Source organism: Cnephaeus nilssonii, assembly GCF_951640355.1.
Source record: "Cnephaeus nilssonii genome assembly, chromosome: 1".
Lineage (NCBI taxonomy): Eukaryota > Metazoa > Chordata > Mammalia > Chiroptera > Vespertilionidae > Cnephaeus > Cnephaeus nilssonii.
This window is the reverse complement of record NC_137072.1, coordinates 84,911,371-84,932,481: the sequence shown is the minus strand read 5'-3', so window position 1 is coordinate 84,932,481 and position 21,111 is coordinate 84,911,371. Positions and strand designations below refer to the sequence as shown.

General features: G+C 40.0%; 1 protein-coding gene across 2 annotated transcripts in view; it reads right to left on the bottom strand.

Moving 5' to 3' along the window:
- LOC307103251 (cyclic nucleotide-binding domain-containing protein 2-like) overlaps positions 1-21,111 on the bottom strand; it is a 75,878-nt gene that overhangs the window by 6,400 nt on the left and 48,367 nt on the right. The window contains exons 8-12 of one of the 2 annotated variants that reach the window (XM_079777423.1): positions 14,617-14,694; positions 9,432-9,492; positions 9,002-9,149; positions 8,626-8,702; positions 7,319-7,378 (exon numbers count right to left, since the gene is read on the bottom strand). In XM_079777423.1, coding sequence (XP_079633549.1) covers positions 7,361-7,378; positions 8,626-8,702; positions 9,002-9,149; positions 9,432-9,492; positions 14,617-14,694 — 382 coding nt within the window. In that variant the 3' untranslated portion in view covers positions 7,319-7,360. The remainder of the gene's footprint in view (positions 1-7,318; positions 7,379-8,625; positions 8,703-9,001; positions 9,150-9,431; positions 9,493-14,616; positions 14,695-21,111) is intronic. The other variant, XM_079777422.1, reaches the window with a different exon arrangement.

The window sequence follows — 21,111 nt, the reverse complement described above, 5'->3', positions numbered from 1 at the left end:
TAAAGGGATATATGAACAATGACCATCAAATAAAAGATTTTTAAAATATTTATAGTGTGAGGGGTTTCTTTTTTTTTTTTTCTTGTTTTTTGGCGGGGGAGACAGTAGTTTGTAATCAGGGAAATTATTATATACTGTGTCTCGATTTGACACTAAATTAAATTATTAAGCTAGTATGTACTTTTGGAACATTAAAAAGGGAATCAAATGACTTTATTCCTTTTAATTAAATAGCAACTTAATATAAGCAGAAATACCACAAATCACTTGACTTTGCACAATAATTCAAAAATGAATTCAAGAACAGAAATTAAGGAGGAGATATTCAAATGCAGTTACTGTAAGGATTCTCTACTGTGAGGCAAATGATTTGGTGAAGCACATTTTGTTTTCAGCATAATGATGTCAGAATCGCCCCACTAAGTTGTGTTGACCTACCCCGACTTTACGCTTCCAGCAGGATAATTAGAGAGGAATTATTCCCAACTCGTTAGCATGGTGGTTTTCAAACCTGAGTTCTAAGAATCATCTGGAGAATCTATGAAACTTGCAGATCCCTGGGCACCATCTCTTTCCACCAACTTCTAACTCAGTATGTCTGGAGTGAGGTCAAGGAATTTGCATTTTAGCCTCACACATGGAGGGGGTGGGATTCTGATGCTCGAGGTTCACAGGTAAACTGCGTTGCAAATGATTACGTAGAAACAACCTGTCCCACATGTAGCTTGTATGTCCAGAGGCAATTCCAATTGGAAGATTCTTTTTAATGTATAAATGTAAATGCATATCATGGGATGTTTAGCCCTTGAACAAGATTTCCAATAAGTTGACCAGGATGAGCAAGTCAGACTTGAAGTCCAAGATGGCCGTGACTGTGACATGAACTTGCAGAAATTCCCAGCAGGCAGGACTGTTGCCTGTCACCCTTTCTGCTGGGAATTTCTCTGATCTCACAACAGATCACTTCAGGAAATTTAAATTAGTTTGAGGATGCCTGCTTGTGTCTTCTGAAACATAAACAAAGGAGATGGAAGGAACAAAGCAGACCTGTCAGTAATCCTGGAAACCTGCATGCAATGGTTTGTCAATGCTTGGCAATATAAAAGGGTGAGCATTTTTTTCCCTGCCTGTGCCATCTTTTAATGGATTCCTCCTGATGCACATCACCTTCTGGTTTAATATTTATTTAGTAACAAAACTATTCTCTTTACTACCTCTGTGGAGTTCTCTGGGTTGGAGAAGATTTTGTTTTTAAGTATATTTTGCTACACCTCTGAGGAGCAATCACAGAAGGAACCTCCAAGCAATTAGCTCCTGGCTGAAAGGTGAGAGAACAACAAAGTAAACTCTCTGAATTATACCGCTGCCTCCAAGCCATGCACACTCAGTGGCAGAAGTTAAAGATCTAATTGGCTAAGGAGGCTTACGCACAACCTTGACCAACTTTGTTGTTCTTTTCCAAGATGGTTTTCCTTATTCTGAGTTCTCTGATTTCTAAAGGAGATTTGGAACTCAACATAAGCAAAATACCTCTTACAGAATGGTTTTTAACCTACCTAACCGAGCATCAGCAAACTCCACAATCTGTATGGCAAATTTCAAAATACTTTTAAAAATCACTTGCTCTGCTTGTGAATGAGAAAGCATTTACTCTCCCAGGAAGCTCTCTTTTTTCCATTCATTAAAATTCAATTTGCTCTCTATCTGATCATTCTAGGACATGTCACTGTCCTTCCCTAAATGGCTACCTACCTACCACATACCGAATGAAACGTGGAACCAAACTGAAACGCGTGGTTTTTCTCTGAGCAGGATGCAAAGGTGATTTGCAAGGAGCGGCTATAGGGTTAAGCCTCTGGACTGACCTGTTGGCAAAGCCACAAACAAGTCCCAGCTTAGAGGGCACAGCCCTCTTAGCATAAATAAGCTTGACCTTATGACACTCCCTAGATCCTATCTAGGTAGCTAATGGGCTGTGGGAGGTGCAGCAAGTGCTGCCAAAACAAGTGAAACTCACAAGAACATTGTAACTATGGTGACCACCACCTTGTTTACCTCTGGCTATAAAATAAAGGCTCAGCTTGCCATCTGGTTCTCTCTCTGTGGCCTCAGCCAGGCACAGGAGATCCACCGAGACCCAGCTTTATTCTCTTGTCTGTCTTCAATCCTTCACCGCCCCACCTCAGGCTCGCTGAACCCTTGGCTGTGCTGGCACGGCACAGTGATTTCTTTCCCGGGTTCTTGTCCAGGTGGATTCGGAGAATGAAGCCATGGACAAAAGGTGGTATATGAAAAGCTGGAAACTAATTGGAAACAAGTACAGACTCCCACATAGGGAGGGGGTCCCAGACGGGGTAGCCCACTAAACTCCCTTTTCCTAAGGTTTATAAAGGCTGCAGTTCTTTCCCTTCTGATTGGTCACTATAGCAGCTTCAAAGCTCAAAGCCACGTGGGCGACCGCTCTTCCCCCCCCCCCGCCCCCCCCCCCCCCCCGCCGTCCCCTTCAGTGGTGGAATTCTCTATCCCCTGTGAATTTTGTTTCATTTTTCCCTTTTGTTTCATCACTCCCTGTGGCTTTCCCCTTATCTTCTGTGAATGGGTGTCTTCCTCTCCCCTTATCCTGTGGCGCCTTTTGCCAGCTCCAGGTCCCCAACCACCTATGCCTCCCAGCCCATAGACCTCCTAATTCCTAAAATTCCCTAAACCTGCCTATTTTACCCCTAAAAACTCCTTTCACTAAGACAACAGAGCACTTATTTAATATGGTTTTACTCTCAAATTGTGGCATCAAAGCTGTAAACTCCTCAAAGATAGAGAAAATGTTATATATATTTTTAAAAATCCCTGCCTGTTAGACCTTGAAACTTAAATTTGCATTTGTTGGATTGAATGCTAGCCCTTACAGATTTTTTTTCAAACAATGAGTTACATTAACATCTTAAATAAATAAAAAAAGATGTATTTCCTTAATTAGACAATCTAGCATAACTTTGGGTACAATGATACACAACTGACATACTTGTTAGATTTAATTAGAAGATAAGGGGATACAGCTAACATATTTAACATTTTTTATGGCATGAAATGATCTTAGTGCATAAATAATTTTATTTAATTAAATGGAATAAAGTGTAAGTCACATGTAAACATTATTATACATTTAGGATGCACAAATAAGATGTATTGTTTTTATCAACTTAAAAATGCTGGTTAAACTAATTTAGCTACTCAAGAACTCATTCCTCAGAATCCCAAATTTCTGCCTTGACTCACCCCATCACAATGAAAATATCAAACTTAAAATATTCAGGACACTTTATAACATTGCTAACCATATTCTCCAATAATTTATAGCAATATTCATGTTTTTAAAAATATGCCTAAAAATTATAATTGTTCTAAAAATCTTTTCCCTTTTTGCATTTGAATTATACCACGGAGTAAGTAAGAACCTGCAGAGGCAGACTTACTGGGAAATAATGAATCTTAATGTCCAAAGCCCCCTCTTGCACAGGCCCCTTCCAAGGTCTAGGAGAGGCTCTAGCAACATATTCACATGTACTTGTATTTTTGTTAATTTTTCAAAAGTTATATATTTTAGTTGCAATTAAGATAGCTTTTTCTTTCCACTACTACTTTCTCTCCATTTATATTGTCCATCTGGTTTGGTGGCACTGGAGTGGCCAGCGTGCTTTGAAGGTCCAGGTAAGGGGAAGTTGAGTTGGAGACACATTTAGCTTGGATTTAGCGGGATATACTGATGTCGTTATCGGTCACTTCTCTGTTTAATTAAGTTATCAGTGGCCTCCCATGAATAGTTCAAGTGCCCACTCTGTGACTCATCTGGCGCATAATATGATGAGGAGGGATACTGGCTATATTATGTTATGAACATGGAGAGAGATAGAGCCAGAAGCTGCTCTATGGAGAATTCTTCCAATTAACAGGCACATAAAATTGTAAGTTGAAGATTTGACCTCATTGAGTCCTAATCAAAATGAAATTTCCATTTTGTCAAAAATAGTTCCACATGGCAATGTTAAACCTGTAAACATGTCACATGTACTTTTTTGTTGTTAGTCCACACCGGAAGATATTTTTTCATTGATTTCCAGAGAGAGTGAAAGGGAGGGGGAGGGACAGAGAGAGAGAAATATCGATGTGAGAGAGATACATTGATTGGTTGCCTCCCACACACACCCCAACCAGGGCCGGGGATTGAGCCTGCAACCGAGGTCTGTGCCCTTGACCAGAATTAAACCCAGGACCCTTCAGTCCGCTGGCCAGTGTTCTATCCACAGAGACAAACTCACATGTACTTTTTGTGAAAGTCTTACAAAACAAAAATTTTCATAATTATTATGAATGTAAGTAAAAATTTACAGCAACACACAGTGAGTGCTTCTGAGACCAAACTTGCATATCTATGTATCTCAACACATCATGGCATATCTGACACATTTTAAAGATTTTTTTATTGATTGACTTGAGAGATGGGGAGGGAGAGAGAAACATCAGTTTCTTGTTCTACTTAGTTATGCATTCATTGGTTGGCTTCTAGTATGTACCCTAACCTAGGATCGGAACCTTGGTGTATTGAGATGATGCTCTAATCAACTAAGCTACTCAGCCAGGCTGACACATCTTGAAACATGGTGTTTCCAAATGAAATGGCTACAAATTCTTTTTCTTAAAAAGTGATCTCTAAGTTATATAAGCTTAAGTTCCCACAAAACCCAGATTTGTCCCTAAAAAGCAATTCTGCTTAGATTATCCTCATGCAGGGAATTATAAAAGACTAGAGGCCCTGTGCACAAATTCGTGCACAGGTAGGGTCCAGCCAGCTCACCCTGATCAGGGCGATCAGGCCGGGCCAGCCAGGGGGAGGGGCCACAGGCAGTTGGCCAGCCAGCCCCTCCCCCTGGTCAAACTCCCGGTCAAAGGGACAATTTGCATATTAGCCTTGTATTATATAGGATGATGATGATATCACCTAAATACCATATAGTCTGGTGGGGTGTTTTCATATATTTTCTTTTAAATTTCAAGACATTTTTTTTTCAAATAAAAACTTAATGTTATGAAACGCAGTTGAAAGTCTTAGTTGTTACTATGAAATAAGTAGAAAATAATAAGCAAAATGAGAAATAAACACAAAGTAAGAAAGAATAAATTAAATTTTAAAAATCAGTGTTAACTCATAACCTTAAAAAGATACATCCTCACCTTTCTGTTAGGAGTAGTCCACACTGACCGGCCAGTGTGGCTCAATGGTTGTATCACAAGAAACACACACCCACACACGCCCCCAAAGGGCTCCCCAGCACCATCTGAAAACTATTTACCTGTCTGGTTCACCTCCCACTTGACAGATGAGGAAACCAAAGTCCAGGGAGACCATGTGACTTCGAAGGCACATTGGATTGCTAGGCATATTGTAACAAAGGCCTCAGACTGGGTAATTAAACAATGTTCTTGCATATTCAATGTTTCTAGCCCTATTTTGGCGGGAGAGTGATGTATAGTTAAGGATATTCTGCTTTTCATGTTTAGGAGAACTTTATATGTTTTTAGGTATGTATTTTAAAGAAATTACATCTGCTACTTACAGTGAGTGTGCAAGTACTAATTACAATGATTTTAAGATTAGTCACAGTTTCTAGAGGCTGAAAGCCCAAAACCCAGTTGTCAGCAGGATTGTTTCTTCTGAGGGCTGTGAGAGAGAATCTGTCCCCAGCCTCTCTCCTGGCTTCCGGTGGCCTGGTGCTCCCTGGCTTGTAGAAGCATCCCCTGAACTGGGCCTTCTTCTTCATTTGGCATTCTCCCTGGGTGTACGTGGCTGTGTCCAAATTTCCCCTTTTCTAAGGACAACAGTCATTCTGGATTAGGACCCGCTCTAATGACCATATCTCAACTACCTTAAATAACATCTATAACAACCCAAATTTCAAATAAGGTCACATTCTGAGTTCCTGGGGGTTAGGATTTCAATGTATGAATTTTGGGGGAACATAATTCAACCCTAACACTAGGATTACTGCCACTAGTGAAACTCTCTGGATTTCCCAAATATCCCTGAATTTCATAAGTGTCTTTTATACCAAGAAGCCAGTTTTATAAAATATTATCATTACTAACATCTCCAGTTAAAGGCAAATCTTAATTCAATAAGCAAACAATTGAGATTCAACATCAATTTTAAAAATGATTAATCTACAGTAACCAACCATGCCGTGGGCATTAGTAGGGGATAAATCTTTGTATGTGCGATGGCACCATGGAAAGGTCTGAGGCCTGGAGGTCAGGAAATTCGAAGCTAAGTCCCAGATCTCACATTCACCATGGAAACATCTGGATGGCCACTGCCTCTTGTGCAGGCGTTGATATGATCTCTATATTCCTGAGGATTCCTTCATTCCATTCTATTTTGTTATACTCCATTTTGTACTATTTTTTCTATCCACACACAAATATATGAGCAACGGAGAAATGAATGACACAAACAGACAAGCATATTTATAATACCTGCTCATGGACTCAGAGATTTTTAGAAATAGAAAACTTTGATTTACTTCCCTGATTTAATACACACAAAAATGGAAGCCTAGGGAAGCAAAATGACTAGTCCTAAGACACACACATCATTCTTTGCTTGAATAACTTTAAATATGGAAAGAGTCCTAAAATTAAATTCACAGACCTAGGAGCTGCCATGTATGAACTTTGGGGGTCTATGTATCTTCTGAGAGTTTTGTGTAAAAACTGGTATGAATATGCATGTATACATTCTACTTCTTCTGTTGGAAGGAGACTCTAGTTTTCACCATAAATCCTCAGCTCCTATGCCTAAATGTCTGGCATATAAAAATACTCAGTAAATATTTGTTGATTTATGTATACTGAATTCTTAACCATAAAAAGTTAATAACCACTGAATAGAATAAAATAGAATACAGTCATCCTCTGGGAAATAATCCTCACTGTCTCCTGCTCCCAGAATGCTCTACCTGTCTGAAGTTTTTCATCATCCTGTAGTTGCAATTCCTGGCTGAATTATACAATGTTGGATGTGCCTCTTAAACCAATTAAGAATGATGTTTAAATCACAATTTTATCTCCTTTAGGAAATCATCCATTTTTTATTTAACTCTACCATTCTGTTTAATTAACAAGGGTTTAATGACAGTTAATAAATGATATGTTAATTAATTTAGGAAATTACATTGTGCTTATTAAAGTAATTTAAATTCTTTAAAGCTTGTAATTTTCCTTAGTTCCATCAAATAAGATATACCACATTCAATTAAAATTGAGTTACCTTATTTTATTTTCCTATTAGTCCAAGAACCAGGGGAAATCTCTAGTGTATCCAGGATACCTAGTGGAATAATTACCAAGACTGTGACTTTCAAAGAGGCAGAGGAATGCCTTAGGCCCAAGAGAGGTGGTATCATAAGCAGAGAACAGCAGCACCATAGAAATAGGTTCTCAAGAAATATTTGATGAATCAGTGAAAGAAAAAAGAAGTAGCTAATGATGGTAGAAGGGCAGAAAGCCCATAGTTAATCTGAGCCATCAACATTAGAACAGCTGATGGGACATCCATCAATGCCGGGTAATGGGATTAATGGTTAGATCCTCCTCTGAAAGAGAATGTGCTTTTTGTGGGACATTAAGGAATGGCACCAACATGATGATTATCAACATAGATATCAAATACAATTGTCTGTCTCTAGTTATCAAGCATTTCTTTTTGCTAATCCGTTACTAAGGACTTGCAAATGGGGCCTCAAGACAAAAGATGTATGACACCCTGCATGAAGCAGGCCAGGCCATTTGTGTCATAGATGTGTATAATAATGAATTACATTTTTTAAAAAACCCATAAATGTCATTCACAAAACATTTGTACTCTTTAGAAGCATTTACAAATAATTTACTTTGCCAATGGAGATTAAAAGCTCTCTTCTTCATAAGATTGGGTCTTACTCATACTTGTGTCCCAATTCCAGAAAAGAGTAGCTACTTAACAAATGACTGTGAATGTATACTTATAAATTAAGTATAGTCAAGAGCATTATTAAGTACTAGAGGCCCGGTGCACGAAATTCATGTATGGGTATGTCCCTAGGCCTGGCTGGCAATCAGGGCCGATCAGGGCCTTCTGGCTGCCAGCCAGGGCCTTCCTTCATTCCGCACCGCCCCCTGGTGGTCATCGCATGTCATAGCTAGCGATCAAAGTCCTGGTCTCCCTGTCAAAGTCCCAAGTGGACAATTTGCATATTAGGCTTTTATATATATAGATAATAAAAGAAGATTAAAAAAAAATCTTACAAAATCTTGCTATTTGTCTTGTATAGTTTACCAGCCTACCCTATAACACAAAGAGTGGATTTCTGTCCTAAAAACTTCCTGAAAGGGTAAGTGATCAGTTTGACATCTTTGAGACTTAAAGAAATGAACACAGGACTTTGGGGTGCTCCCTTGGTTAGTGCCGAGACAACAGGGATCCTCCTATGTCTTTACTCTCCAACCCCTGGAACAAAGATCTCTGATATTTTAGAGAGAAAAGAATCTTAGATTTAGATCTTCAATGACAAGTCAAATTGAAAGCATTTACCTTACCTGAAGTGGAGGTTTCTTGGTGTCTAGTATTTTTTTCCTAGCAGCTGAGAATGAAGTCTTGGGAGAAAATGTGGATGCTTAAACAAGAACAGATATTTTGTTGTTGTAAATTCTATTTTAACTTATTCACATTATGATCTATTCATTAGGTGTAATACTAGGCACTTCTTAAAAATGGTGTTGTAGAAGAATATTTAATGAAAAAGGAAATGCTCATTTTATAATTTTTCCTCTTTTAAATAGTATATTGAAAAGTATTTCATGTAATTAACAAAAATAAATATAATGTAGAAGATATGGACTCAGAATTGGTAGATTACAACTCAGAAATAAATTCTAATGTTTATACAACGTTATTAGACAGACATATTTTTACTTTCTAAACTTCCTCCAGTTACAACAGGAGTTCCTTTTGGTGGAAGAAGAGTGTGGATATTTCTCCAGGTGGAAGAACCTGTCTTCATTACACAGGAACGTACAGATATTTCCTCATAGCTCATCTGAGCAATTATCCGACAATGACCCTAAAAAAAAAGACAGTAAATAACTGAGTACGAAAGAAACCTGGAGTTCTTAAATGCATCATCTTCTATATTGGCATATAAAGATGATTAACTTACAACTTCACAAAGGAGTCGATACTATTGAACCATCTAATGCCACTTGGCAATCTGTGTTCGGTTCAACTAGCCCCCTAGCTCCATAGCTGATCACAAATACCAAAGTCATCTAGAGGACATAATCATTGGTTGTAGCTCCCTGCCAGAATTTTAACTGAAAAAGTCAATGCTTCATTGTGTACTTACAGATATGATGAATACAAGAAAGTGGGAGTTTAAGTTGTCAGAGATAACGGTTGTTCCAGCCCTGAAAGAAATGGGGGAGAGATGGAATTCAGAGACCACAGGGAATATTTATTCAACAAAAATACTCATTGAGACTATGATGTGCTAGGCTAAAGATAAAATGAGCAAAACAGAGACAGTCTCTTGGTGTATGGAGTTTTATGTATTTTTCCAGTTAGAGCAATTCTTGAGCATCGATGTGCCAACCTTGCAGATTTGAGGTGGAGGACAGCCCACAGCGCCTAGTCCGAAAAAGCAACAACGGGTTCTATTTGTGCTCTCCTTGGAGATCTTGAGGAAATGCACCATAAACGAAAGTGGGAGGAGATAGCATTTAAGTACATGTGCAATGATGTAGGCAGAATGCTTTGAGGTGAGGTTATTAAGTAGATGAAGCTTGATTTTGCTGCTTCTGTCTATATGTAGAATTTCCTCTCAGTGGGTGTCTCTGAAGCTCCCTGGCATCTTCCTAGGGTCTCCCTCTTGATATTCACCATGGATGGCCTCAAAGATCATCCAAGGCCAATAACTAATTTCTACTAATGTGATAAACTAATTTCTAATAACTGATTTAGAGTCATTCATTTAGATAAAAGATATAAATTTTAACTTCAGCCTTTTAAAGGCACCTGGAATAGCAACAATGCTTTATATTCTCACGTGTTGTTAATCTATACTAATAAAAAGGGTAATATGCTAATTAGACCGGATAGACCAGACATCTTCCAGATGTCCTTCCAGACAAAGCCATGGTGGCGGGGGCCGAGGCACAGGTGGTTAGGGGTTATCAGGCCGGCAGGGGAGAGCAGTTAGGAGTGTCCAGGCAGGCAGGCAGAGGGGTCAGGGGTGATCAGGCAGGCAGGCAGAGTGGTTATGGGCGATCAGGCAGGCAGTCAGACAAACGGTTAGGAGCAGTCAGACATCCCCAAAGGGGTCCCAGATTGGAGAGGGTACAGGCTGGGCTGAGGGACCCTCCCCTTCCCCCATGCACAAATTTCATGCACCGGGCCTCTAGTTTACTTATAAACATCAGTGCAAGTTACTGTGTGTTAAGTAGTAAGAGGCTATGAAGATGAAAAAGACGTTAACCCTGCTGATAAGGGGCCTTATCACCTAGTATGGGTTGGGGGTGGGGAGATGAACAAACACTTTAATCAGTGAACAGTGGGACAGCATGGGCATGAGTGCCAAGACAGGACTGAGCACTCACCCATGCCAGCTGCCATTTATGCATTCTGAGGTTCTGAGATGCAGCATGCTTATGGTGATGGGTTTTTGCAGCTAAATCTGCTATCAAGATCCCTGAATGAGCCCAGGCCTAGATCTTCCCAGGCAGGAGAGGCAGAGAAGGGCAACCCCAGCAGAAACAGGAGCAGGGACAGTCAGTGAGACCCCCCACGGGAAAGATGAATCTCTAGAAAGAGGAGGCAGGGATCTGAGGCCCAGCCACTCCCACCCACACGAAAAATCTCTCTTCTTTCATTACCTTGGAGGATTTAGGTTAGATATTTTCCTAGGAGCTGGCAGATTTCCTAAATGTACACACAGCTTTTCAGAGATCAGAGGGAGGCTGATAAAAGGTTACTGTCCCATCCTATCAGGTGGAAAGACTTTTGAATGAGTTTGATCTTTGTGGTTTCACCCAGTGATGATGAACTCTGGTAAATCCAGGTCAGGCTGGAGGAAGGCAATGCCTCAGCAGAGCAGCAGGAGACACTGTGGACAACCAGTCCCTTTAATCACTTCTCAAGCCACACCCAGCATTAGACTCTTACACCAAGAAGATACGTCACAGAACTGATTCACAGGAGCCAATGCATCCTCAAGTCTTCTGGATCCTTCCCTGCTTATGTTTTCACTTCTGTGACATTAGATCAGGTTTTTCCCATTCTCCAGGTTATCACAACAATCTCCTTTGTCTCCAGTAAATTTGATGGCAATGCATCCTCTCTCAGCAAGGCCACAAGAATAATCCTTAAACACAATTGCCCTGTGTCGTTCCTGTAGGCGAAGGTAGTTTTCTCCTAATGTTTTTGAGGCTGTCTAAAGTATTGAAGGCTTTCACCTCCCACCCTCTCCTAAGTTAACGTCTTCATCCTTCTACACCATACACTCTAACTGAGAGCCACACACAGTCAGAGCTTGCTGTGACACCATCTGGGCTATTTCCATTTCTGGACTCTCCATCAATCTGTGTCACTCAAAAGCTGGATGTAACTTTATTTTTTTCCCCAGGAAACCTATAATCGCTGACCTTAACTATTCACATCTCAATGTCAGGAGTATAACTAACATTGTATAACTAAGTTGTATTAATATTGATTTGCCTGTTCATTTGCTTATTTTGATTTACCCTCCTCTAAATGTTATTTTGTTATTTCATGTGTTACATTCTAACTTTCTAAGGAGCTTTCAATCTCCTTAAAATCAGAAACCACAACCTCTAGTCTTTTTTTCCTACTCTCTTCCTCCCATCTTTCCAATCTCCAAAACAGTACATTTTAAGCTAAATGGACTTCTATCAATTAGCAGATTCATGAAATCAGTTTCATAAGTCTCCTACCAATATATTAAGGTGAAATAGAATAGAACCTAAGAGAACCAAAAACATCAGAGTGCCTCACCCATGGTGAGGACAAGGATCTTTCTAAAACTTGCCAGAAGCCAATTCCAGCATGTCATAATTGCAAGAGTTTCATCAAAACGTTGATGGAACTTGGGGACTCAACAAGGGCTGAGTCACATATGTTATCACCTGTTGGGAATGTCTAAAATCATTTCCCCAAACCTGAAAAGGATACATAAGTTGATTGTTTACTGCCAGACAGCTCAAGGCATCTTAATCTACATGTTATTGCCTCCTACTGGCCAAACACCTGAACAGCCGAAGGCAAATTCTTCCTTTCTGACAATGGACTTTGTGTATACAAACCCTACCCTTTGATATGTATATCTACCTTGCCTTAGGACAAATTGTGTTAATAAAAAGCAAGGGGTCCTGAGACAAGGAGAACTTAGTTCCTTTAGCTAAGTCTCGTCTGGCTCCCCAAATGCCTTCCAAAATTATGTTTTGTCTCTGGACTCTTGATTAATTTATGCATAGCACCTTCTCCAGGTTCCTGAACCCTTCTAGATGCCGGATTAAGACCACCGGCAAAAACTCTCACACAATGAGAGAGCTGTGAGTGAGAGTGTGTTAGACTATGATTTAAAATATATTTCTTACTGAGTTGTGATCAGAAAACCTTGAGAAACATGGCCAGGGATCTACTAAGTATTGGCCCTATGCAAGAAAGTTGTCTTTGCACATTTATTTGGATCCTCCTAGCAATTGCTCTTGGGTTCCTGACTCATTTCCCTTTGGCTTTTAATGTCACCCTGTTGGCTCCAAGCATCACCTAATAACTCCCAGATTAGACCCTGCCTGCCCCTTGGATCACAGGCTGACCTCTGCATGACCCTATCCACACTGACCTTGCATGCCCAAGGCTCACATTGTATTGGATGCACCTTGCCCCTCCCACCAAAAAAAGCCCAGAAGTAATGGTGGCAAATGTGTACACCTGGTTATTTTGGGAGCAGGGTCTAATATCCTCTTTCTAGATTATAGTAACTGACTTTATTATGTAATGAAAAAAAGAGACTCAGGAACATTAACATTTCTTGGGGCTACCTGGGAATAAAATTCTAATTCGTGAAGGAGCACTGAGACCCATGATCTTAGATGAGCAATTTAGTTGAATTTTAAAAATAGAGCAGCAAAAATTTAACATTTTGAAGAACTAAGTCCTGTGAAAAAGAAATTCTAATCACTAGTTACTACCTGATGCAATAGTTGTTATAATAAAATATTATTTAAAAGGTCAATTACTATGAAAATTCTATTTCAGTTATAGTTTTTCTTATTCTTGCTTTATACATAAAGATATAAATCAAAATTAGAGCCAATATTCTTATAATTTCAAAAAAAGATCCTAATGCAAAGAGGTTGCTTCAAAAATGGCTTAGAAGGGATTTTCCTCTACGATCACTTTGGTTAAAATATAGAAATTAGGTAGAGATTTGAGGAAAATCAGTAGCCTTTTTTACATTGCCCTGGTAATAATCTATACTTTCACATGTTGGTACAGTCATAACATTCCATCTGCACTTTGCCCTGGAGCCATAAATGACTGTGTTGGTGCCATCAGTTGTTCTTACAACATTTAGAAAATGAAGATCACTTGCTTATCTTGTTTGCTGTCATTTAGCCAATGGAGAGAAAACAACATATAAACAAGGCTTCTTCTTCAGAGGCAGCCGTAACTTGATAGAAAACTGCCAGGGGTTCATTTTACTAGATACGGTAGCATATATTAAGTACACACAAGGGGAATGAAAATGCCCTGGAAAAATTGAGGGATACCCTGTCTCCCTGCATAATTATATGAATGGTCTTAGAATTTGGGCATGGAAGCCCTTAACCCTTGAAGAGGCTAGAGGAAGACCTACCAAGATATCTATGGAGCTAGAAAGTCCTTTAGTATTAGCACAATGAATAATAGACTGTTGCCTATTTTCTGTCAACCAACAATAGTAATAAGTGGGTAGATTAAGAAAATGGATAGATGGGGCAAATTTATTAATATAGAGATTTCTCTAGTGATGATTTGAAGCTGGTCTCTGAATGCTTCCTCGGTTTGAACTGGTCTATAAGCCATAGGTGTGTCCCAACCCTGTTCTGCATTCCAGGAGAGCAGGGACGGCCTAGCATGTGGGACATGGCAAGTACCCAATAAGTGTTGTGGCAGTTGGCTTCATCTTATAGTGCTGACTTATTTTCTGTTCATTGCCATCTTCTCATTTAGTTTATATTTTCTTCTATTCCCTTTGTGGAATTATAAATGAATTCTACATAAAGGTAAATTAAATATTGTTGAAGAGTGAAAGGATGGAGAAGTCATACTTAGAGCGAGGAGCCAGGTGAGGCTTCATGAAAGAGGTGATTTTGATATGATTATAAGCAACAGGTAGGAGTGTAGCTGGCAGAGAGGACTCCTAAAGATGAAGAGAGCCAAGCCTTATAATTCATTTAATAAATTCTAGTCAAATGTTGATTTCCTGATTCTAAAAGAGAAGCTTAGGATACAAAATGTAACAACATGACCTGTAGTAGCGTCGTAAAGAACAGTGAACCAGAAAGTCCATCTTTTCTTTTGGCCATGAGAAGAACAATGGGAGGCTCCTGTTGAGAGAGGAAAACGAATGGATCGGAATTTAGAAGGACGCTCCAAGCTATTATTTTTAATTTTTAACAGCAGCTGTAATTTCTGTTTTTCATTCTATGATTGTCTTAGTCCATTCAGGCTGCTACTGCTATAACAGAATATCCCAGACTGGGTGGCTTATAAACAACAGAAATTCATTTCTCAAAGCTCTGAAGGCTGGAGAAGCCCAAGGTCAAGGTGCCAGCAGACTGGTGTCTGGTGAGAGCCCACTTCCTGGGTCACAGAGGCTGTGTTTTTACTGCCCTCACGTGGTGGAAGGGAGGACTCTGATCTCTTCAGCCCCTAATGAGGGCACCAACCCACCATGACCAAACCACCTCCCGAAGGCTTCTCAAGACCATCACGTTAGGAATTAGGTTTCAACATATGAATGTTGGCGGGACACAAAGCATTCCGTCTATAGCAGTGGTCAGCAAACTCATTAGTCAACAGAGCCAAATATCAACAGTACAACGATTGAAATTTCTTTTGAGAGCCAAATTTTTTAAACTTAAACTATATAGGTAGGTACATTGTTATGAACTTAATTAGGATACTCCTAAGCTGGCCTTTGCTAAAAACTCAAGGGGCCAAAGAGCCGCATGTGGCTCGCGAGCCGCAGTTTGCCAACCACTGGTCTATAGGAATGGTCAAAGTCAAAATGCATTACTTCTCAGTCCAACAGTCCCTACTCTTGGCTAACCCCACCCCCAATTCATTTCCTCTAGTTCCAACTGCAGTCAGCCTCAATCCTGCCCTTCCTTCTTCCATATTCCCAACATGTGTTATTTCAGGGTCACCCTAACCATGACACCTTTAACCCAGAAGGACCTCCTTGACCTATGATTCTGTCTTGCCTTACGGAGAACTTTCCCTACCTCAGAGTTCCTACCCCTGCACCCCGATGCCCTCAGATCAGTTTCCTTGGACAGTATTGCAGGCCCATATCGGAATGGGATTTTCCACTCTCCATGGACATGGTGATTTTCATCTCTGAGCCTTGCCTGAGGGGTTACCAGCTCTTTATACCCGTTAGTTTCTTCTGGCCCTTGCTGGTAATTTCCTCTTTGCTGTATAGCCTATGATGTTAGCAGCCTATTTATGATATTTCTTGCACTATAAAATAACATATAAATATGTTTACCACACTGCCATGCATATGCAAATATTCCCAAATAATTTTTTCTAGTTGTCTAATGTATACAAGATTTGTCTCTCCAATTTAACAATAAACCCAGTAATCATAATACCATCTGGTTTAACATCTTTCTTTATGCAAGCTATTTTATATATAAAATATATCTTATACATATAATACAATATATTTTTAATTTACATTTATCTTCTCCCTGAGAATAGAGCCTATACCCTCAACTTTCGTTCTTACAGCTACTTATCCTTGACAGCACTACAAAGCACAGGCACACAGTAAGTGATCAATTATTGATTACAATATTAATAAAATAAATGAAGGATTTAAGGCATACCGCAACAACTGAGTAATAGTGAGAGCTCATAATCAACCTCAACAACTAAAATGCTTAGAAGTCACTGTCAGAGGAGTGTAATAGATATACCTTGAAATGTTAAGGAAGAAGAAAGTTCTGTATTTTTAGCTCCTTGGATCATCTTAGACATCGAAGAGATCCATATATCAATCTACTTGACAAGTGGAAAATGAAACATAACAAACAAAAGCACAACAGAACCCAAATTTCCCTGCCTGCCTGGAAATAATGAATGTGAAGGTTGGTGGAAATAATAAAGGTCAGAGGAAGTCTAGAAAGTGGTGCTTTCCATGTTCATGTTGGGATAGATCCTGTGTGGATGTGACTGGTTGATTCAGGGTCAATAAAGCTAATAAATACAGGGAGAAGTTAGCTCCTCTGCCCAGGAATTCTGCTTCTAGAGACTCCTCATAGAAATCACGATGGTTTTCTCTGAAAATGCTTCCTTTTGAACCAACTGCATTTTGAAAAATAGAAAGCTCTAGCAGAAAAAGGATGGGATGGATGTGGGTTCATACGGGAACAGTCTTTCACTAAGCACTCAGTACTTCCCAAGCTCCACGGGCAGTGCTTCATGCCTGCTCTCTCAGTTAGTCCAGACAGCACCTTACACACGGAAGCTCTGGGAAGTGAAGTAACTTGTCCCCGGTCACCCAGTGGCAGAGCCAGTCTCCTAACCAAGATCAGTCTGACTCCAGAGACAACCATTCTTTTCCCAGCATCAAATTGCCAATTCAACTCAACAAAAAGCTAATGAGCACGTGTGTCAGACACTGTTTTAGCTCCAGGGACATGGCATGAAACACACAAAATCGTGCCTTCAAGTAGTCTACATGCTTGGGATTCCCAAAGCATCGCTTGGGATATTTAGAATCACCTAACGTATCTCTAAAATGTCTGGTGAGACAGAGAAAAGAATGGCGGTGCTATCCAAGTCCTAAATCAATAAGGACTTCATCCAGAGACATTTGCATTCATTTTTATAAGGCTCACTAGAACTAGGGCAATTTTTTTCTTTATTTGAAATTCAATGAAAGGCAGAGAAGACATGCGGGCACTGAATGATATTAGAAAGGGCCTGATTAATGTCTCATAGATGTTAATTTCATGATTCATCTTCTACCACTACTACTCCACAACATCCAACTGTATTAGATACCAGTAGGTACCAGGGTCCACTTGGTCATTATTTATTGTGTCATATTTAATTTTAAAAAGTCATTTTCTCCATTCCACACAGACACTCCATGTAGCTGTAATTACAGTTTTATTCAGGCCTTCCCTTGACCCCAAAACTTCCAAAGTCTTTGCAGAGTGGCCAAAATTATAAAGGAAATTGAATTTAGCAAGCCATTTCCAAGAATCTCCAAAGTGTATTTATATAATCAAGCAATGTAGCACCATTCTTCAATATTAATCAGAAATCTTCTTTTGCACCCACAACTTTTTTTTTTTAATTTTAAGGAAAGAATAAAAATCAACTGGGGATTATTGTCTTGAGACTTCGTAACACATTGACCTAAAGATTCAGGTAAGCATTCAATCCCAAAACAACTCTGGGGAAAACTACTTTGACCCCCTTAGTACCAAGAGGTCTTTTATTGGAATGAGAAAATTAGCAATTTTATGTTTGACCTAATTTTGACGAAGATCAATGTTACAGAACATATTACCATCCTATTTTTTTGTTTATTCCAGTTCCTTCCCAGGAGCGTCCTGAAGAACACTCTCTGGGGACTTGGGACCACTGTAAATAACTCTGCCATCCAAAGGAATAATTCAGTAAAATATAAATACAGACAAATTCTCTTCTCTGTCTCGCCTACCCCTGCTCATTAGGATTCTTCTTTCCAGAAATTCACAGAAGTGCATATACACCATAACTATAAATGGAAGTGACTGACCTGGTTTTGGATTTTGCGGAAATAATGAGATTATATTATACACAAAGAATAGAAGACAGTAGGAAAGAAAGAGAGATGCAGAGAGCTGTCAGGTATGATAAAGGAACATAGGAGAGTGGCAGGCACTGGATGAATTGGGAGGAAACTAGCACTGAAAGGAAATATTGTTTAGGAAATATTATTGGAAAATTCCTATGGGTTATTAAAAACCTTCCTTTTTTCCCTAGAGCATTTAGTGTCACTGCCTTATACAAGTACTCACAGAACTTACATTCTGGCACTTAAAAAAGAAAGAAACTCTTCATATATCTAATAACTTCTTTCCACTCAGTAAAAAATAATAATTTTTGAAATAGTTTAAGGCTCATAAGAAATTGTCTAAGTAGAACAGAATTCCCATGGATCTTTAACCCAGCTTCCCTCAACAATAATATGTTACATCACCTTAGCATATTGTCAAAACTAGGACATTATGTTGTTCAATGTTATTAATTCAGGCACAGACCTTATTCAGATTTTCATTTAAACATTTTTCTTCTTTTTTCTTTTTTTGTCTATTGTCCTATGAAGCTTTACCACATGTGTGGATTCTAGTAACAAATCAGGATATAGAAGTGTTCCATCACTACAAAGAAACTCCTTGGCGCTACATCCCCAACACTAGCCTGTGCGACCACCGGGCTATTCTCTTTTACTCTAACTTTGTCATTTGCGGACTGTCATCACAGTGTGTAACTCCGCAACTGGCCTAATGCGCTTGCCCCTAAGATCCATCCATCACATTGATTTTTAAAGTTCCCATTAAGCAAACTTTAAAAGAAAACCAACAACACCTTAAGCATCAAAACTGATCTGATCATTTTCCTCATGCAATATACAAAGAAAAAAAAGCATTTGGAATTCTTAAAAAGAGAGAATGTGCAATGTGGAATAAACTGAAGAGCTGGTAATGGAGTTACTTCTTAGAGGAGATTAAAAGAAACAGCTTTGGCAAGTTGAAGCATCTTATTTTGGCTTTCCTAAAACTATGACGTCAGGATCTCTGGGACCACAGCATTTTGGTTTATTGCTTAAACTAAAGGCCCGATGCACGAAATTCATGCAAGAGTAGGCCTTCCTTCCCCCGGCTGCTGGCACCGGCTTCCCTCTGGCACCAGGATCCAGGCTTCCCTCGCAGCCCTGGCTTCATCTGGAAGGTCGTCCAGAATGTCATCGGGTCTAATTAGCATATTCTGCTTTAATTATTATAGATAGTTGTTGCTGTTTGTGGAGAACAGACTAAAATTTTGGAGATAAAATTTTCATTAAGAACTTGATCAAATGCCAATTCCTACACTATTTCTGTACCTGTGATTAGTGACACTGTTTATGAAAAGTAGCAGATGTTCACAACCATTTCTACCATTAATAAAGTGGCACAAGAATATTTCTACTAAACAATGTTTATTACTTCCCTCAGAATTTTAAATGCTTGGATTTAATGTAAAATCTGATGAGGTTAACTTTTAACAAAACAGTGAAGTCTTCATAGCACAAAGTTATATCCAGAAACTATTGAATTGGTTTTTAAATATATGTAAATAGGAATGTCCTGCTAAACCTTTACAGTAATAGTAACATATCTTTTTGGCAGCTTTCCAGTTCAACAGGCCCCTATAACTCTCTATGTCAATGTATTTGGCCTGGGGCCAGAACCACCTGCTCTGAAGACACAACTTCTGAGTCCTTTACTGTCTTCTATGGATCACCTCACCTTTCTGACTTCCTATTACAACCTTGGCAATGGCAGCCCCCTCCTGAGGGGGATTCCTGCTTTGAAAGGACCCAGGTTTTATGACAGTGCAACACCCCCAGAGGCAGCTCTGCGGATCCTCCAGTGAAGGCCAGCTGTCTGTCAGGAGAGACAGACCATCTCCCAAGTCCAATTTAAAATACAACCGTTCTGCACACACCCAGGTGGCAATCACACACCCCGCACAGTGCAGCTGGACAGCTCTTTCCCTAAAGCCGCAGGTCCAGTGATTGAAAGGAGGGCAATTATGCCCTGGCCCATGTGGCTCAGTGGGTAGAGCACCAGCCCACACACTGAAGGGTCATGGGTTCGATTCCCAGTCAAGGGCACATGCCTGGGTTGCAGGTTCAATCCCTGGCCCCCATTGAGGTGCGTGCAGGAGGCAACCAATCAGTGTGTCTCTCTCACATCAATGTTTCTCCCTCTCCAGCCCACCCACCCCCCCGCCTGCTTTTTCCCTTCCTTACATTCTCTCTAAAAATCAATGGGAAAAAAATATCCTTGGGTGAGGATGAAAAAAAGAAAGAGAAAAGAAAGGAAGGCAATTTGGCAGGTTAACCCAGCAGCAGGAAGGGGGATCCCGCTGCAGCCAGTGGAGTGGAGGATGTGCCCCGAGCGCATGCTGTTAGGGATGGTAGCCAGGGCAGAGAGCAGGCAGGCAACTGGCCACAGAGAGGCACAGCAAACTGTAGGAGGTTGTCCCAGAGCACAGAGCAGGAGGCAATGAAGAACTGGAAGCAGCAAGATGGTGGGGGCCCAGACAGTGGTCAGCATAAGGAACGTGTGGGAGCAGATGGCCATGGCAGGAGAAAGGCTTAGGGGAGTACAGCAGTGTCCCTGTTAGTGGCACTGGAGTACACATTTTGAGCTGGAGCACAGGAATAAGGTAAGGAAGAGAAAGGAAAGGGCACTGAATTTGATTGGCAGCCTACCAACCTAGGCACTTTAAACACGTGATCTTATCTAACCCCCAAAACAACCATGCAAGGTAGGTATTATCCGCATTATACAGGAGAGAAAACCGAGGTTCAAAGAGGCTATCTTGTGTTGCCATCATCATACAGATGAGATGTGGGAGAGTGAGAATTTGAACTCAGGACAGGCTGACTTCAAAAATGCAATGTTGATATCCTAAGAAACTAGAAACACCCATCAGAAAGGATATCTGCACCCCTATATTCATAGCAGCAC